At 40.9% G+C, this 18,553-nt stretch overlaps 1 protein-coding gene across 1 annotated transcript; it reads left to right on the top strand.

Moving 5' to 3' along the window:
• Nucleotides 1-6,488: 6,488 nt before the first annotated feature.
• fam83ha (family with sequence similarity 83 member Ha) lies at nucleotides 6,489-16,643 on the top strand. Its single transcript, XM_047352096.1, has 6 exons — nucleotides 6,489-6,712; nucleotides 7,950-8,394; nucleotides 8,510-8,674; nucleotides 9,271-9,395; nucleotides 11,353-15,835; nucleotides 15,923-16,643. The coding sequence occupies exons 2-6, from the start codon at nucleotides 7,951-7,953 to the stop codon at nucleotides 15,932-15,934; spliced, it is 5,229 nt and encodes a 1,742-aa protein (XP_047208052.1). The 5' UTR covers nucleotides 6,489-6,712; nucleotide 7,950; the 3' UTR covers nucleotides 15,935-16,643.
• The last annotated feature ends 1,910 nt before the right edge of the window (nucleotides 16,644-18,553 follow it).

The following is an 18,553-nucleotide window of genomic DNA, read 5'->3' as shown; positions in this document are numbered from 1 at the left end:
TGATCCCTGCTAGACACCATCAGTCTCTTCTGACGGAGCTGCAGACGGGTCTTTGGGATTAGGCGGCTGAAAGAGCACAGCAACTCTGAGAGTCACAACATGTTGTGAGAATGCAGTCATCTGTGAAATCTGTCAAAGTCAATTCAATGGACAAACATAGTGAAGCTTCTCTTTTCTTTAATAACCAGACTGGTTTTTCACATGTTGACTTCTAATCTGATCTAAATCAAGCTCTCCTTTAATCTTTTACCCACAAGCAATGACATTAGAGTCTTTACACTGAAACATTGGGTTCAGGTGCAGTCACGTTCTCATTCATCTTCTTGTTAAACTCACTGACCAACATTTTCTCTAGGCAGGCATGATCTCACCTTCTTTAGACATCCGGTGTCCATCACCAGCTACTTCTCTTCCCTCTTCCTTCATTTCCCCATCCTATTTCTTATCCTGTGACTCTCTTCCACTTCCTTCCTTCTCCTTATCATCACGACAACTGTCTTAGGATGTACTATAAACAACAGATACACACAAACTTTCATGGATTCTAAAAGCACCAAGGATGCACTGAGTTGCTCAGTAGATCCACTGAATAACATGATTTAGAATGAAACGTACTGTCAGCACTACAGAAATCTGTGTTTCCTGTTGGTTTGCTCATAATGCTGTTTATATTTTACATATTCTTACTGATAGCGAAAACAAAATGCACAATGCTTCTAGATGAAATGCGTCTAGTCAACAAAAATAATGAGTTTATCCTGATGAGAATGTGAACTCAGTTTCTGTGCAAAAGTAATAAATCATCTGCTTCTTCTTTCTTTTCTGCATCTCAGCAGCTAGATGTTTTATTTATATTTTTAAAGGTTTTTTTAGGACTTAAATGTTTTTTTCCTTGTGAACTCCTTTTCACACATTTTTAGACCCTCTTGCCATTTTCAGACAAACAAAGTGCCTTGCGTAAGTTTTGACACCCTTTGACCTTTTTCAAATTTTGTCACATTACAGCCATAATTTAACAATCTGAAAAGGGTAGCATGAACTTGCATTCAGCCCCTTTTTACTGATACACCTAAATAAAATCCCATGCGTCCACCAGTGTGTAATTTAAATCCAGCTGTTCTGTGATAGCCTCTGAGGTCTGTGAGAGAACATTAGAGAACAAGCAGCATCATGAAGGAACAGTGACTGGTTAGCCCTGCTCGAACCCTCGATGTTCCTGCAGCCTCCCCATGAGTGACACTGAAGATGCGAGTCAACCCAACCTTTGCCAGAGTCTTCATCATCTGTGGACAAACTTTGTACACCCCTGGCGCCCTGCTGCCGGGGAGCTCTTCCTCTGCTGTGGTGATGAACTCGCCTTCCCATGATTCCTCAGACGTCCCTGCAGAGAACATGGTGACCAGTCTTCCATTCAGAAATCAACAGTACTTTAGAAGATTGCAGGCTGGTTGCATTGATGGGATACAAGCTTTATCCTTTTCTTTATGCAAAAGATAAAGAAATTAGTGATGGTTGAAAACTTTTGCACTGCAGTGTAAGCTCCAAATGACATTGCAACACAAAACAATATTGTGTTGAGACTACAGCAGAAGTCAGAGGATAACCATTGCATGTCTTGCACAGAACTTTACGGTAATCCGTCAAATAGTTGTTGAGTCTGGACGAGTCTGCCATGATTTGAGCTTTTAACTAACATGTCTATAAAACCACTCAGGGTTTTGGCATGCACAGTGTGCCCTCACATTAAATTATACCTGTTATTACAAGTCAGACCCCACCCACAAGTTCACATTTTTGCCTTATTTCATTTCAACGCAATCCAAAGTGTTTCTACGGGCTCACCTAATCCAAATGTCGGAACATCATTCAGAGCAGCCATCATCAGCTGCTTATTATGTTCAGCCATGTTCTTTCATCTGTTTCTTTCTGTGGAGAATGTCTTTGTTTTGCTGTCAGTTTATGAGGCCTGACACGCGTAAAGCTGAATAACGTTTAAGCCAAATCCTCGCTGGCGCACTGCCTCAAAATCTGCCCCACTATTTAAGACGTCAAGCGTTAATCATGCTGATATTGTTCTGTGTTGCAGTATAAGTGGGGTAATGATGAAGAAGGCCGCGTTCCTCTGAGTGTTTTTAGTGGACAGCTAATCGTGTCTTTCTGTGGACACATTCCCTGCTCCATCAAGTCTCTTGCCACACAGGGCTCAGCTCGATTCTTCTCCTTTCATTGTGTCCGACGGTCTCCTAAATCATATCAGCTGCACATAGTGTTTGCTTAATGTTTTGTGAAGGATAAGAGAGGAGGTTGGAGGGGGCACTGCTTTGAGTATTCGGCCAACTCCATGTTTCCCAGTCAGTTCTGTCAATCAGAGAGCCAGTCCATGAATGCTTGTTTTACCGATCTACACGGGTTACGAAACGGCAACACTGACTGCTACCTACTGGTATGTTGAGCAGCAACTATTTATGAGCCAGGTGAATGTGAATTCTGATGTTTATATTCCCACTCGTGATCTGTGTGCCTTGGGTGGTGCCTAAAGGGTGAATATGAGGAATTCTTTTCAAGTCTTCACTTGAGCAGCTATATTGCCTCATTTCCTGTGCCTTGGTCACAGCAATTTTATTCTTTGACACAGCTATTTCAGGCTCGAGAGCAGAGCAAGCACTACTAATAAAAGAAAATAATAATTCTGCTTCTGTCTCCATCTCTGTCCTTGCAAGGTTTAACAAACCGAGCTGCAGGTTTGGAATCAGATGCCCATCATCCAGTTTCTAAAATGTGTTTTCATATGGTTACTTTCACCACGACAGAAAGTGAAGCCACAATAATGGCCATCTACTAAAGGTCCTGTTTATTGTAAATAGGGAGAGAGGATTTTAACAAGAAGAAGCAACACAATCAGCTTTGACAGGTGAAGTGTGTCTGATTCTATGCTCTTTTGTTTGAGTTGCTCAACTGCAGCTCGGATAAAAACCAGCAGAGCAGCCAGTAGTGATCCTTCCTTAGGGCTTCTATTGTTTGCTGACAACCTCATGACAGTTAATGAAGCAGTTTGAGGTTAACCAACAAGAAACTTTCTTTGTTACCCTTGTGGTTTTAATAAACAGCTTTGATTGCTTATTGTGTAGCAGATCTTATTCTCTTGCAGGAACTTACACAACTTTGCAAACAGCAGCTCTTCTCACGTAAAAAATCATTTTGAAAGTCTGGAATAAACTATAAGAAATACACTTTTGTATTGAATGCTCTCCATCTGTAATTGGTTAATAATGATTATAATACTTTTTTTCAGGAAGATGAGCCATTATTTCACATAAAAATGTTTGCTTAATACGATGCTGTTAAACTTTCATTAAAAAAAATCATAGCAGCAACAACGGCTATCAAGCTTTTGTGATACCTGCCAGCGAATCTTTTACAGCACTCTGGATGAATTTAGGCCCACTGTTTTATGCTGAAATGTTTTAGTTCAGCCAGATGACCTTTGGGATTTCAATCAGATTTAAGGCAAGACTTTGACTAGACCACTCAGAGACCTTAATTTATTTTTGCTGTTTGAGCCATTTGGGGGTAGCTTCGCTGGTGTGCTTTGGTTTATTGTCCTGCTGTACACTCAAAGTGGGTTTGATGGCCTGACATTTTTCATCAGAATTTTCTGACAGAGCAGAATTCATGGTTACAAATACAGCAAGTCGTCCTGGTCCTGAAGCAGCAAAACAGCTCAGACCATCTCACTAACACCACCATGGTTGACTGTTGATGTAATCTTCCTTTCTGAAATGGACTGGCCACATCAGCATATGGCAGGAGGAAGCTGGAATCGAACCCACAACCTTCTGATTGCAAGACAACTACTCTTCCTACTGAGCCACAGTTGCCTCAGTGCTGATAGTTTGGTGCCAGATGTGACGGGACAGATACCTTCCCAAAAGCTCTGCCTTAGTCTAATCACTATGGAGTGATAATCACTCCATAGTGATTTCCAAAGCATGATGTGTTTTGGAAAACTTGAGATGGGCCTTTGTGTTCTTTCTGGGTCATCAGTGGTTTTGCCCTTGAAACTCTGCCCAGTCTCTTTCTTTCTATCTTATTAAGTCTCTCTTTACCTGAGACAGGTGAGCCCTGCAGAGTTTCAGATGTTGTTCTTTTTTGTTTGGTGACCTGCTGGATGAGGTCCTGATGTTCTCTTGGAGTATTTTAGAAGCTGGCCTCTCTTGGGAAGGTTCTCCACTGTTACATAATTTCTCCATTTGTGGATAATGGTTCTCATGTTGGTTCCCAAAGCCTCAGAAATGGCTTTGAACCCTTTTACAGACTGATAGATGTCACTGAATGTTGTTTCTTAACTGTTCTTGAATTTCTTTAGTTTGAGGCTTGCATGCTGACTGTTCAGCTGTTTTAGCCTACTTCATGTTTCCAGATGGGTTCTATTTGAGTGATTTATTTATTCTAATTGTATGCCAGCAACTGTGCCTGGCTGTTGTTAGAGAAAATGTGCCAAAAAATGTGGTTAATCACAGCTGATTTATGATTGAACACAAATTATATTTTCACAAAGCACTAGCTAAAGGAATAGTTTTACATCTGCTCCATAACATATATGAATAAATTTAAACAGAATTTTGATTTGGGATCTTCTAGCAGCAGGAAGCCTTAAAGGGAAAGTTCAGTCATTTAAAGGTAGGTTCTGTTGAGAGGTTATGACCCGTTAATATCTAACCAACAGGAAGTAATTCTTAGTTTCCTTACTTTGATAAAAGAAAAGATAGCAGATTTTATTCTTAACTCCAGTCTGATAAAAACATAACTGAGGTCTATTTAAATGCTGTTTTAATACTATTTCCGTTGCCGTTCCATTTAGTCAGAGGGGGATTTAGATACAAAACGGTCGTAGGTCACAGTCCCTAAAAATGATCTTCCTATGTGAAACACAAGGTGAAAAACAGAATATATTAATTACATTCAACCAGATGCACTGTTATAAAGGTGACACAGCATTAGGAAATAAAGTGGCTCAAGTGAGCACTGCTGGATTGATTTTTACACTGCCTCACTCATCACTCACATAGTTTTCCCAGCTGGATCCACTCAGTTTGCAATCAGTGTTTCACATGGAACAATCATTGGCAACGGACCAAAATGAGTTCTAGTAGAAGGTCAAAAAATATATGCTAATTGTGGTAATCCATCAGACTAATTACTATTAACTCTCTATATTATATCATAAGTATTTATCTTCATTTTATGGGTTTAATCAGTAAAATAACATGTTCACTAATAAAGACTAATAAAGCTGGTTTAATGAGGTACAAATCATCAAGAAGTGCAAGCAAACAGTTTATTACTGCAGCCACCACTACATTGTATCCAGCAGCCATATTGTATTTTGAGGTTGGGGTTTGTGAGAGATTTCTGATCTTACAAGTACTAAAAATGACCACAGATTGCTAGGGAAACAACCATCTGTATAATGTCTCTCTTAGTGGCACTCAGACCATCGGTTAGCTGAAACTCTGGTCTCCGTTTCATCAAGATTCTTGGACAGTTACCCACTGCAGGTAAGATATTACCTTGTCATAAACTCTCAATAGAACCCAAAATCAAAACATTTGAACTATTCCTGTAAGATCACTGGAGACTGTTATTATGAAACGTTGATTTGATCACCTATTTTTAAAGAGTATCTGAGCATGTAATTAGAAAAAAATTGGGGCTGCAAGAAGAGGAAGGTACCTCCAGAAAGAGTTCAACCATGTGGCTAATGAATGAATGAATGAATGAATAAATGAATGGTGCCACTTACTGACACTTGTCATGTAAAAAACATATATTATTGATATCAGACTGCCTGTCTGGCTGGTGTGGATTGAGCCGGATCGGACCGTTGGGGAACCCAGTAAACATTTATGGGGCCAACGCAACTTCAATGTATTTGTTTGCTGTCTTCATTTATAAAAACTCTGATAAAAGCAGTTCAACTTTGGAATTAATTATTCAAGGAACCAAAAATGACTTCATCACATCCCTTCGCTTTCTGGTTCCTTTATTTTATTTATTCTTTCATTTTCTTGTCCATTTGTTTTCCAAAGTCAAATGCCTGTAACTAATGTTGAAACTGCATCAAAAAAAATTAACAATTTAATAAACAACCCCAATCCGGCAATGAGCCCAGCCCACTGAGTCAAGTCTTATTAATAACTCATAACTCATCCAATGAAAGCATCACTGTAGCCAGCAAAGCCTAGATTTATTATTATGACTCAGCTACGAGGATGTTTTTCAGCACCTTTTCTAAAGTTGGCAGCAGATGAGCATCCTGGAAAATAGAGATTTAACACCAAAACACTGATAAAACTCCAGTAGCTTCTGAGCAGGCGACAGCAGCAGCATATTGGTCAGGTTAGGAGTCAGATAAGACAGGGTCAGAGTTCATGTAGACAGTGGCGCTCGGCCGGGGGCGGGGCCTCTGATTCTGTCTACAGCCAGTTTTCCTCTCTGAGTCTCAGAGATTCAGCCCAGCATGCCTGAAGCATGACGGCAAACTGGTTGAGCTGGATGAAGACCAGAGGAGAGCGGAGGAAAAGTTTTCTTTAAACTTCCAATATGAAACATGGAGCAAAGCGCGACCCAACCGTGGAGAAAAACACGCTGAACGGGGAGGATGGTCGGAAGGTTTAACCTCTGCGAAGCCTGACGAGGAAATAAACCAGGGGTAGGTTTATTACCAACTCACCAGGGTGCGACTGATTCCTTTATGATAATCCGCTATGTATCATCTGTAGATGCGTGTAAACATGGCGGAACTGTTTCTGTTTTAGTTTTCATGCTTTATGTGTTTTCCTGGAAGGGAACTAGTTGAAAAGAAAAAGTGACTTTTCACCTCAGGTCAGCTGTTTCCTGCAATCTTTAATGCTCTTCATTTTTTAAAGCTCGGTGTATTTTGTGTAATGTGTGACGTGCCTTTCTGTGTCACTTTACTGGGTTTCACCATGAACTTAGAAATGGAGACTTTTGGCCAGAGGGAGGAGCCGCACCCTTACCCATCTGACTCCTGTTTCTTCCCTTTTAATTCTGGTTCCAGTCCGACCTTATTCTATCAGGTCCAACTGATACCGATTTATGAGTTAAACAATACAGAAATGGGATTTATTCCCTGACCTGCAGCATATTTCCTAATGCGTCCCTTACTTCAGGATTGTGGCTGTGGTGGTGGTAAAGGTAGCAACAGTAAAAGCTATTAATTGTTTAGTTATTTACTTCTTTACCTGTATATTAGCTCATTTCAAGATGAAGGAGCTGAAGATATTATTATTATTGTTATAAGATATTAATACTATTATGATAGAGGTCGTGTTGCTAATGGAAGCAACAGTTATTGTTTTTTTATTTAATTAATGGCCTATTTATGATGATGGCAACTGATTATCACTATATTTATATTCATGCTATTGTTATTGTCATTATTGTAATGTCATTTATAGTAATAAGGACTTATTATTTTTAAAATTTTCAAATAATAAGCATCAATGATGTGATAGTGTGTTTGTTCTTTTTATTCTTTTGAATTTACTACATTCAAACAAACTATATCACATTGTTTTTATCCTACATTATATGTAATTATGAGTCCTCTTATTTTTCCTAGCTTAAGTGTACCTAAAGTTTTCATCCTTGTAATGCCCCTAAACTCACATAGTTCAATTTATTTGTGATCCCAGTCAAACTTATTCCTAGGTAGATTCCTGAAACCGGCTCCATGAACACTGTTTTACCTACAGAACTCAACTTTTTCCTCCCAATTCTTAGGTTTTGACAAATAAATAGTTAAAAAACCAAATAGTGCTTTTTCTATGTCATTTTTAAATGAATAATAAGAAAGCATGTGGTGCAAATCAGCCAAACTGCCTGGATTGAATCATTAATGTTCCTTTCTTGTTCCTAAACCGCAGTATGGCGCGCCGCTCTCAGTGTTCCTCTGCTGGGGATAACCCCCTGGACCCCAACTACCTCCCTCCCCACTACCGGGAGGAGTACCGCCTGGCTGTCGACGCCCTGGTCGAGGACAGCTTGGAAGGATACTATCGAATTCTCCATAATGTGGACGTGGTGGAGTTTTTGTCCGCGACTGAAATCCAGTACATCCAGAGCTCCGTTCAGCCTGCGAAGCAGAGCATCCTCTCTGAGCAGCAGTTCCTGGAGAGTGATGGAGAGGGCTCCTCGGACACTTATTGGCCGATTCACTCTGACCTTGACGTCCCAGGTCTGGACCTTGGCTGGCCTCAGGTGCATCACTTCATTGAACCCACAGAGGTCACAACTCTTGTTAACCCCCCTGAGCCAGACATGCCGAGCATCAAGGAGCAGGCCCGACGACTCATCAAGAACGCCCAGCAGGTTGACATCTCTCTTTCGTTCCACTCAGAAACCTTTTTCACTTTTCTTTTAAAGCACCCCACCTCTGACAGTTTTGTTTTCACAATTATCTTGTTCTTGGCTTCCCATTGCTCAGGTCGTTGCTATGGTGATGGACATGTTTACTGATGTTGACATATTTGCGGATATTCTCAATGCTGCGAGGAGGAGAGTTGCTGTCTACATCCTGCTGGACGAGCACAATGCTGAGCACTTTGTTAACATGGTGGCAAACTGTAGAGTCAATCTGCAGGCCTTTCCAGTAAGTACAGCTCGTTTCTGTTCAGAATGCTATACGTTAGGTGTTTAAAAGCATTTAGGTTGTCTTTTCTGGGTCTGGAAAGGTCTCCTGCTGGAAAAAGAAGGCTTGGCTCTGCCAGCTGTAGGTGGGGTGTGGAGCTTCACATGTAATAGGGCACAAGCACATTGTTGTTTCTTTAGTTTTTTTGTGAAAATTGTTCTCAGAATAGACATGAAAAGTTAGCATGTCATCAGCTCTGTGGCCAATGCTGTTTCCAAAATAATAGAAAGGAAAAACAGAAGTACTGTGGTTTGTATAGCTGTTGGTGGATAGTTTCATTATGCAAATAAAGGAAACTTATAAAGCATATTTTTATATTATAAATGTTGAAGTCTCAGTTGACTTGATTGTAGAAATATCACAACCCTGTCTGTTGGGAGTGGGAAATGCGTTTTGACTGAAACAAACTGGTTTTTCACAGTTTTTGTCCCTTATATAACTTATATAAATCAGGTTAACTGCACATATTAGCATTATTAGAGGCAGCACCTAGCGTGGCTAGCAGCTCGAAACATTATTACATGCACAACTTGGATTTTTGTTTGTGTGTCCTACAGTTTATATGTGTGAGAACAGTATCCGGAATAACATATCAGTGCCGCTCAGGGAAATCCTTCAAAGGACAGATGATGGATCGCTTTCTGTTGACCGACTGCCGAGCTGTGCTGAGTGGAAATTACAGGTGGGCTCCTCTAAATCTAACATACTGCCTTTATAGAGACCACACCCTCATGTAGTGGCACCCCTGGTAAGGGTGTGTAAAAAAGCCTTAAGAATATTCCTCACTTGTTGCAGCAGCATAAAATCAGACAGAAAACAAATAGGAAACTCCACCCTGAGATAACCTGAGAATATTTATTACGTTTGGAAAAATAAATTGAGAAATATTTCACCAGGGCTTCCGTTAGTGATGCCATACACTCAACAAGGTTCCCAGGACCTGAGAGTGTTTGTTGCTGAAAATCTGAGTCTAGGTCTCTTCTGAACAAAGCAGCTTCCTGTCAATGAGTTTTTATGTAAATTGCATATAATGGTTGTTATAGAGACTTGTTGACCCCAAGATGTGAGCTCGGGCCTTCTTCCAGCCTTGTTTGTTACTGATCCAGTTGTTTTAAACTTGATAATTATTGCTTACAGTGTAGGTATGGGCACGTTTAGACATAGCACTACAGAAGCTTCTCAATAAGTTAGAGTATCATTGAAAACTTAACTTATTTTAGTAACTGAATTTAAATATTCATCACAAACAGGGTTTTATTTAAATATTTTGATTTACACCTAATGAAAACCCAATATTCAGTTTCTCCATGAATTTGAATATTACCCCAGACCAATAAAAATGCTTTTCAATGCAGAAATGTTTAGTTATGATCATGCTACAGCCTACATCTCATGGGGAAGATGTGACAGTTGTCTGTTGTGGATTTTTCTTATCAAAGTGGGAGAGAAGACAACTCATTAACAAGAGAAAGCCGGACTTTGTCTTTATAAGTTCATTCAAAGGCATTCAGCGTTTGACGACCCTGTCAAGCAGAACCCCGAACAAAATTTACAGACAGTATTTATACCAGTATGTGGATGTTATCTCAACTTAAAAGAGTTTGGAAATATAGCCCCTAGACCCCTCCCTGGGTCAGAGGTAACAAAGTTATTTATGAGAGCACCCATCTACCATCCCTTGAGATACAACACTTCAAGGAGTGTTGACCATAAACTCTTATGATAATGAATTTAGAGCCCATCTGCTCTAGGGTAACAAAACACAGAGGTCAGAGGGGAGTGAAGTAAAGGGAAGTTCAGAGCATTAAAAAGAATTTTCCATTACATGTCCAACAATCACTGATACCCTCGACAGGGAGGATATGTCACCAAAGGTCATTGCTAAAGAAGCTGTATCGAAGCATATTAAAGGAAAGTTGAGAAGAAGGAAAAAGTGTGGTAGAAAAATGTGCACAAGCAATACAGTTAACAACAGAGGATTGTGAAGTAAAGCCTGTTTAAGAGTTGGATGGAGATTCACAATGTGTGGACTGCAGCTGAAGACAGAGCTTTAAGAGCCACCACACAAAGACATATCCAGGACATCATTACAACTGCTGTAACCATGTGTTAAACCACTGATATACAAAGAAAGAGGCGTTGGACTGTTGCTCACTGGTCCAAAGCCCTCCTCTTAGATGAAAGTACTTTTTTTTTTCATTTGGAAATCAATGCCCCAAAATCTGGGTTCAGTGTCAGGTTTCCACAGTCAGTAATAAGCCATAATCATCAGAAGTAACACCTGAAATATGAGTAGCCATTTCTTAGCTCATGAACAATACAGATCTGCCTCCCTTGAATGACATGTTTTATTGTCTTTCCCATTTTGAAGAGCCGATAAAAGAAATGGGCCCTTCGAGAACGGAAAGTCACGTTTTACAAATTAAAATTACAAACGTTATATTTCTTTTATAGGAATTATTAAGGGCAATGACGATTTTCCTAAAAATAGTTGTTTCTTAACATGGAATTTTTGTCCTCTCACTTAATGTACTAAAATTATGATTTTTTTAAATCAGTAAGAGATTAAGCTATTTTTGATTTAAAAATTGTCCCTGTGTTCAAGATGATATTCTCAACTGGTTGCTGTCTTCCTCCAGCTTCATGTGGTCTTTTGAGAAGCTGCACCGCTGCATGGCGCACCTGTTCCTTGGACAGCTTGTGACCACCTTTGATGAGGAGTTCCGGATACTGTTCGCTCAGTCCCAGCCGCTGAATGTTGAAAATATGCTTTCTCAGATGGAGGATTTAAGCATTTTACAAAAGAGACAATTTCCCACTGAAAGCACTGCACTGTACAGAGAGCCTAAAGGGTTCCAGTCTCTGGACATTCCTTCTGAGAGTTGGGGAGGACATTCGTATGAAGAGCAAATTGATGGGAATTTGAGGATTATGGCTCTTAAAAGGCAGGGGTCCCTCCGCGGACCTGCTGATGTGTATAATAGGTTTGCTCCCCAACAGCCACGCATGGACCCCGGTTTTGATCAGGGCCCCTCACGGATGTTGATGATGGATAATCCTGCTTTAAAGCGACACTCTTATGCTGAAGATGTTCCAGGCAGATACTCTTTCCCATTCTTGCCACAACAAGGAGTGCCTGAGCCCGAACAGAGGGGAAAGCTTTTTCACAGGGACCAGCAGCCTTATCCGGGACCAGGACCAGAAGAAGAATACAGCAGCCATGATAAGTTCTGGAACCAAGGCCACTTGACAGGAGAACAGTACCTTGTACCAGGTTTACAAGAGGTACCACTACCTGAATTTGAGCCTGGTCTTAATTATTTATCATCTAACAGAAATCCAGACTTTGATCAAGGCTCAGATAAATTACTACCACCGGCGGATTTACCATTTACTTCCCCTCACCCCAAAAGACTGGGGATAGGGCTGCCATACGTCTGTCAAACGTCTCCTACGGCCTCAAACTCTGCCGATCAGAGGACTTTTTTCCATGACCCTGCAATAAACCGCAAGGATCCCACTGTGAAACAGAAGCTGAGAAACTGGAGGATTGGCTCATACCTCAGTGCATTTGATAATCCAGAGGATGAAGGCCTCCCAACGGTGCCAACTCAGCCGTCAGATCCTTTTGAAGAACATCTAAATCTTATCCCACAAACTGCCCCAGGAACAGATTTAACAGCTTCCAAAATACCCAACGTCAAAGAGTTTAAGGTTACTGGCATACCTAGGGTCAGCCAGATGCCAAGTTACGCCAAAGCCGCAACTGAAGATAAACCCAAGAAATTTCTAGATGAGCCTGCTCTATTGGCAGCAGAAACCAAAACCACACCGACACTTTCTGAAACCCCTTCCACAGCTGAGGGGAGAAAAACTGAGGAGGAGGACCAAAAACAGCCAAAAAGTACAGCGATTCACAGGGACGACTCTTTCAGGAGGAAATACAATGCAGCAATGCAAAGAAGTTCCAGGTTAAGGTCTTCCCTGATATTTAGCTCCTTGGAGCAACAGACCCCTCATGAAACTACTACTGCTGACCAAGACGATGATGGAAGTGACAAAACCGAACAGACCAAACTCTCCCTCGTTTCTCAGGTTTTGGGACAGAAGAGGTCTGCTGCAAGAGAACCTTATGAATGGAGTCGTTACATAAAATCCACCCCAGAAACACTCAAACCAGATGATGTGGGCAAAAAAGACGAGGATAAACACTCATCAAGTGGGAAAGGTTCCCAAGGCCTTTCAGAAAGGCCAGAGGCAAAGGAGCCATTAAGACAAATAACTGGAGAGCAAGTTAGTGTTTCACCATCGATGCCTCGGGCCAAGTTCCCTGAAGCTGAGGCACCCAAAACTGATCTGCCGGTACAACCGACTATACCTCTGCTTTGTTATGTAGATATGAATGATCCAGATGACAGGCTCATGTTTTTTAAAGAACTTGCAGCAAAACGTAAAGTTGCTAAAGCTGCAGAAGCTCTAAAGGAAAAAGAGAAGGCAGAGTTAAAACCACAACCAGAACTCAAAAACAAGGAAAAGGTTCTTCTAAAAGAAATCTCTGAAACTTCAATACCTAAAGATTTAGTCAAAAAGTCTGTTGTAGAGAATGAAAATTCCAGCAGCAAAGACTCCAATACCTCCAAAACTTCTAATGAACAAAAAACCCAACCCAAGAAAACTGAGGTTGAGGCTAGCCTTTCTGTTTCAGCAGAAACGGATGAACATCTTAGTAAACCTCTAGAAGACCCAACTCTGTCAAATCCGTTTGTTCAAGAAAGTTTGTCACCACTGATTCCTCGATCCAAACCAACAAAAGCTGAACTGCCTAAAATCAATCAGCCGTTACAACTGACCAGCCCTTTACTTACAGCTCCATTGTATGTAGATATGAGTGATGCTGATAATAGGCTCATGTTCTTTAAAGAGTTGGCAGCAAAACGAAAAGCTTCAGAAGCTAAAAAGGGAAAAGAGAAGGCACCAATGAAACCACAAGCAGAACTCCAGAACCCTTCAGGGGGCCAGAACGAACAGAATCCTCCAAAGGGAACGCTAGAAAGTGTAAAACCTATAGCGAAGGATTCTTCTGTAAAAAACACCACAGTATCCACAGACACATCAGACTCAGCTTCTTCCTCTTTAAAGGATGATGAAAATGCCAGGAAGCAGGACAGTCTTTTCAAAAATGATTCCAGTGCCCCCAGTACTTCTGAACAAGCAGTCAAGGTTTCTGCTGAGTTGTTGAAAACAGACTTGGAAAAGCAATCTGCTGACGAAACAAAAACAAGTCAGAGCAAATCATCAGAACACCCAACTGTATCAGAAACCTCTGTAGAAGGTTCACCCGAGGAAACCAATGCTGCTCACACAGCTATTTCATCTCATGCAGAAGACGTTGACAAAAGAGAATGCCTTACTTCAGAAACTGTTTCAGACCTTCCCAGTTCAGTGGAAAATTCATCATCTTCTGACCCCCAAAACACTGAATCATTTCAGCTAGAAACCAACATCTGCTCCTCTCCACCTCCATCTGAAGCAGAAACTACCTTGGAATTAGGCTCATTTGAACCACCAATCTCTACCTCTGATACACATCCACTTGACTCAGACTTGCAGAACCACCCTGTCGCTGCAGAAGAGACTTTATTTTCTGATTCTCCCCAAGACATTTACAGCTCCACAAATGTTACTAGCACACCGTCTCCAGATGTTGATGAAATCAAATTGCAGGAACCTGTCAGCTCCTCTCAGCAGGAGTCTTCAGAATCATCCAAAGAACCCTTACAAAACTCTGACAGCCGGCACAATCAAGCTCATCTAGATGCTGTTCCCCAATCTGCTTCATTCGAGAACACCTCAGTGGCCGATGCTGCAAATGTCGAGTCTGATGTTTCTCCAGACAAAAAGGCTGCTGATCTGCAGCCAAACAAGTTAAATTCCACCACAGAGACGAACGGGGAAGAATCTTCTGCTGCTACACCTTCAGTTGGAGTATTAGAGAAAAATGTTCCTGAATTAGAGCAAGAAGAGTCAGCTGCAAAAGTGCATGAGGCCCTTGAATCACCTGACAGCCGATCTCCCGCTGTTTGCTCACCTCCACCTAATTCCAGTTTGCTTGGTGAATCTTGTCCAGAAGGCTCAGTTTCTGAACCACATTTGGAAAAGACAATTTCATCGATCACAGCTCCAGGTGACACCCAACTTGAAGCTGTGCCTTCGGAAACAGGATCACTTGAAAATACAGCGTCTTGTAATGCCTCACAGTTGGAAAAAACTGAACCTCCTCAAGATGCACCAATGCAAACTGACGCCTCCTCCAACCTTAAACTAACAGACTTGAAAGCACCCTTAGCTGCTGAAACATTAACGTCTTCCTCAATGTCAGAGTCAGACCAGTCAGTTTGGGACACTGAAACTAAAAAATCAGAAACCAGTGTCTCTACGATGCCAAACCTCTCAGATACAAACTCAATATCCAATGAGACACAACCAAAATCAGAGGAATCTCTTGTTCAGCCTACATCGCAATCACTGAGCAGTCCAAGCGAACCTACCACTGTGGCCACAGCTGAGGCTGATTTGTCATGCAAAACATCTGAAGCAGTCACTCCTGAATGCCAAACACCAGAGACACCTGCCCCTCAGGAGAGTAGTAAAAAAGAGTCTCAGTCAGTGGAGACAGATGAGAAAAACTCCAACAATCTCGAGGATAAACATACGAGCCAGAAACCTTCCACTGAGGAATCTGCAAACACAGAGAAAACAAAACACCAATCAAATCAGAGTAACTGCTCTGAAACAGCAACGTCCAAGCAGCCCAAATTGAGTCAGTCTCGCTACCACTCGTCAACAGTAAACGTGCTCTCGAGCAGCAACCTCCGAGATGACACAAAGCTGCTGCTGGAGCAGATTTCTGCCAACTCCCAAAGTAGGAATGAAGCAACAAAAGAGTCTCCCGTCACAGACGACGAGAAAGAAGACAAGGCCGACAAAAATGCCAAAAATGAAAAGGAATTGGGTTACACGACATGTATCAGGGGGCAAACTAAATCAATTGAGGAGCGCGAGAAACTGCTGGAGAGGATTCAGAGCATGAGAAAGGAGAGGAAAGTTTACAGTCGTTTTGAGGTAGGCATATGTTACCAGCTTTGTTGATGCTTACATAAGTCTGTATTTACACATGTAGTAAATCATTTTCTCTCTCTGCATTAACAGATGGCACCTTAGATGGAATCCAAAGGACGTTGGGAAAAGAAAAGACAGTCTATTCTGCAAAATTCCTCTTGCTTTAGCTGCAAACAGGCTTTTAACGCACAGAAGATTGAGGGAACCTGTGTTTGATTCACTTACTTCACAAGATCAAACTGAGGAGTACGGAATCATGCAAAGCTGTCCCAGCAGCACGCCCCATGTTCAGTAAAGACATCACACTGTGATCGCATCATAATTTTACTACCAGACTGTAAAGCAAATGGGCTCAGAAGAGATTTGTCATGATCAAAGCTGTTTTTACTGACTGCATGGGTAAAGTGCAATGTGTGCAACAGGATGTTTATGTGATGAGACCTGCCATTGCCTTTTTACTGCAGAACTGACTCTTAAGTCACATCTTTATGTCATGTTATAAAAATCTGAAGTAACCGGAGTTTGTAAAACTGTACTATAATGTTCTGTAATATATTGTTTGACATTCACTTTAAGGAAAATATGATAGATGTTTGTAGATTAAGGCAAGTAGATGTGTAAATTTACGTCCATGCTCGGGAAAATGAAAACCTGAAAAAAATGCAGATATAAAACAGGATCAGCAGACTTTAAACTGAGAAAAAATTGCCTCTTAGACATTTAGACAGAACGGGATGTTTTGCTCATTTAACACAAGAGATATTAAAATTTTCCAAGCTGGTTGAATTAAAAGTCCATTATATACAAATTACCCCAAAGGTACACATTTTTATGTAGATTACTTGTTTTTCTTCATGTAAATAAGAAACTCGTTAAAAACTTTTAAAACCATGAATGGTATAGATAGATAGATAGATAGATAGATAGATAGATAGATAGATAGATAGATAGATAGATAGATAGATAGATAGATAGATAGATAGATAGATAGATAGATAGATAGATAGATAGATAGATAGATAGATAGATAGATAGATAGATAGATAGATAGATAGATAGATAGATAGATAGATAGATAGATAGATAGATAGATAGATAGATAGATAGATAGATAGATAGATAGATAGATAGATAGATAGATAGATAGATAGATAGATTTCCTGTGGCGCCATGTGGTCAAATTATATAACTGCTCCCCAACCTTTTAATACTTCGGTGCTCATCATTTCTGCTACACCTTCAAAACATTAAGACCTGTAAAAACTTGTGAATATACTCAAACTTTGCATCTAATTTAGCATAAGCTGCCTCACGTGAATTTTTCCATTTTTAGTCTCGTAACAATCAGAAATCACAATGTAATTTCATAGAATTGTCAGAGACAGACACAAAGTAGACATAATCCTGAAGTGGAAGAAAAAGGACACGTGGTTTGCATTTTTGTATACAAGCCCCTTTAGTCTGACCCAGTGCCACCAATTACCCTCAGAACCCACTAAATTCATGAAGACCAAGAAACACACCAGGCATTTTAGGGAGAAAGTTGTGGAGACGTTAGAAGTAGAGATGGGTTGTAAAACAATATCCCAAGGTTTGAACATCTCGCAGAGCTCTGTTCAATACTTCATCTGAACATGGAAGGATGGACCAACTGCAAACCTACCAAGACATGGATGTCCACCTTAACTGGCTGGCTGGGCAAGGAGAGTATTAATCAGAGAAGAAGCCATGAGGCCCAAAACAATGTTGAAGAAGCTGCAGAGATCTGCAGCTCAGGTGGGAGAATCCTTCAATGGCTAAATTATTAGTCAAATTTGACCTTTGTGAAAAAGTGGTGCGCAGCAGTGTCAGGAGTTAAAGCAAGCAACTCATGTACGAAGGCTACAGTCCTTTGACACAGCTGTCACAGGTTTAAGTCCTGGTCCGTTGACTTTTGCTGCATGTCTTCCCCTCTATCTACCCCATTTCCTGTTGTTCAACTTGCAGAATAAAGGCAACAAGTGCCACAAAATTAAAAAAAAACTGCTGATAGCAAGCCATCAAAAGTCCACAATACAGTTGACCACAAGCAATACAGGGGATACAGCAAACGTGAAAGAAGGTTCTCTGTCAAGAGACTACAAGTATCTTTTCAGTCTACAGGTAAGCCCAGAATTCTTCCCTCTGGCAGATTTAGGTGCACAGTAAGATTTAAATTTTGCCTACATGTTTCTTCTCAGAATGAATAATGTTTTGGAGGGACCTAGTCAGAGTGCCAGCTTGAATCTGATGCAGATTAGTATCTGTACAGATTAAGGTGATCGTAAGGAGGCCTTCCAACTCAAAAACCTGGAGCTCATCAGCAACGATTAATTGTCAAAACAATTGTGGAAACATGCAGATAGCTGGTCCGTAATTATAAGGCCATTTTTAATAAAATGTTATCAAAATAGGCAGCAGACAGGGGAGGGGATGTGGGTATGCCAATTCCTAGCATCACAATTTGGCTCTAAGGTTATGGAATGCTACCTCAAAAGCAGGTGAGAAGTTTGACCTGGTGTGTGGGGTTGAGCAGTACCATCTAAATATAGTTGGACCTACTTCCACATACAGCTTTGGCTCTGGAAACCTACTCCTGGAGAGTGGCTGGACTCTCTTATTCCAGGGTTGCACAGGGAGAGATGCATTGGGCAGGTATGGGCATATTCACAAGCCCCTGGCTGAGAGCCTTAGTGTTCTTTG

This window comes from Girardinichthys multiradiatus, chromosome 22 (genome assembly GCF_021462225.1).
Source record: "Girardinichthys multiradiatus isolate DD_20200921_A chromosome 22, DD_fGirMul_XY1, whole genome shotgun sequence".
Classification (NCBI taxonomy): Eukaryota; Metazoa; Chordata; class Actinopteri; order Cyprinodontiformes; family Goodeidae; genus Girardinichthys; species Girardinichthys multiradiatus.
This window is presented reverse-complemented; position numbering and strand designations above follow the sequence as displayed.

What these genes read in the sequence shown, in the direction of transcription:
- fam83ha (XM_047352096.1), top strand. Translation starts at nt 7,951, where the DNA reads ATGGCGCGCCGCTCTCAGTGTTCCTCTGCTGGGGATAACCCCCTGGAC. An exon ending in TCATCAAGAACGCCCAGCAG is followed by an intron (nt 8,395 to 8,509) that starts GTTGACATCTCT and finishes CCCATTGCTCAG; the next exon opens with GTCGTTGCTATGGTGATGGA. An exon ending in GTGCTGAGTGGAAATTACAG is followed by an intron (nt 9,396 to 11,352) that starts GTGGGCTCCTCT and finishes GTCTTCCTCCAG; the next exon opens with CTTCATGTGGTCTTTTGAGA.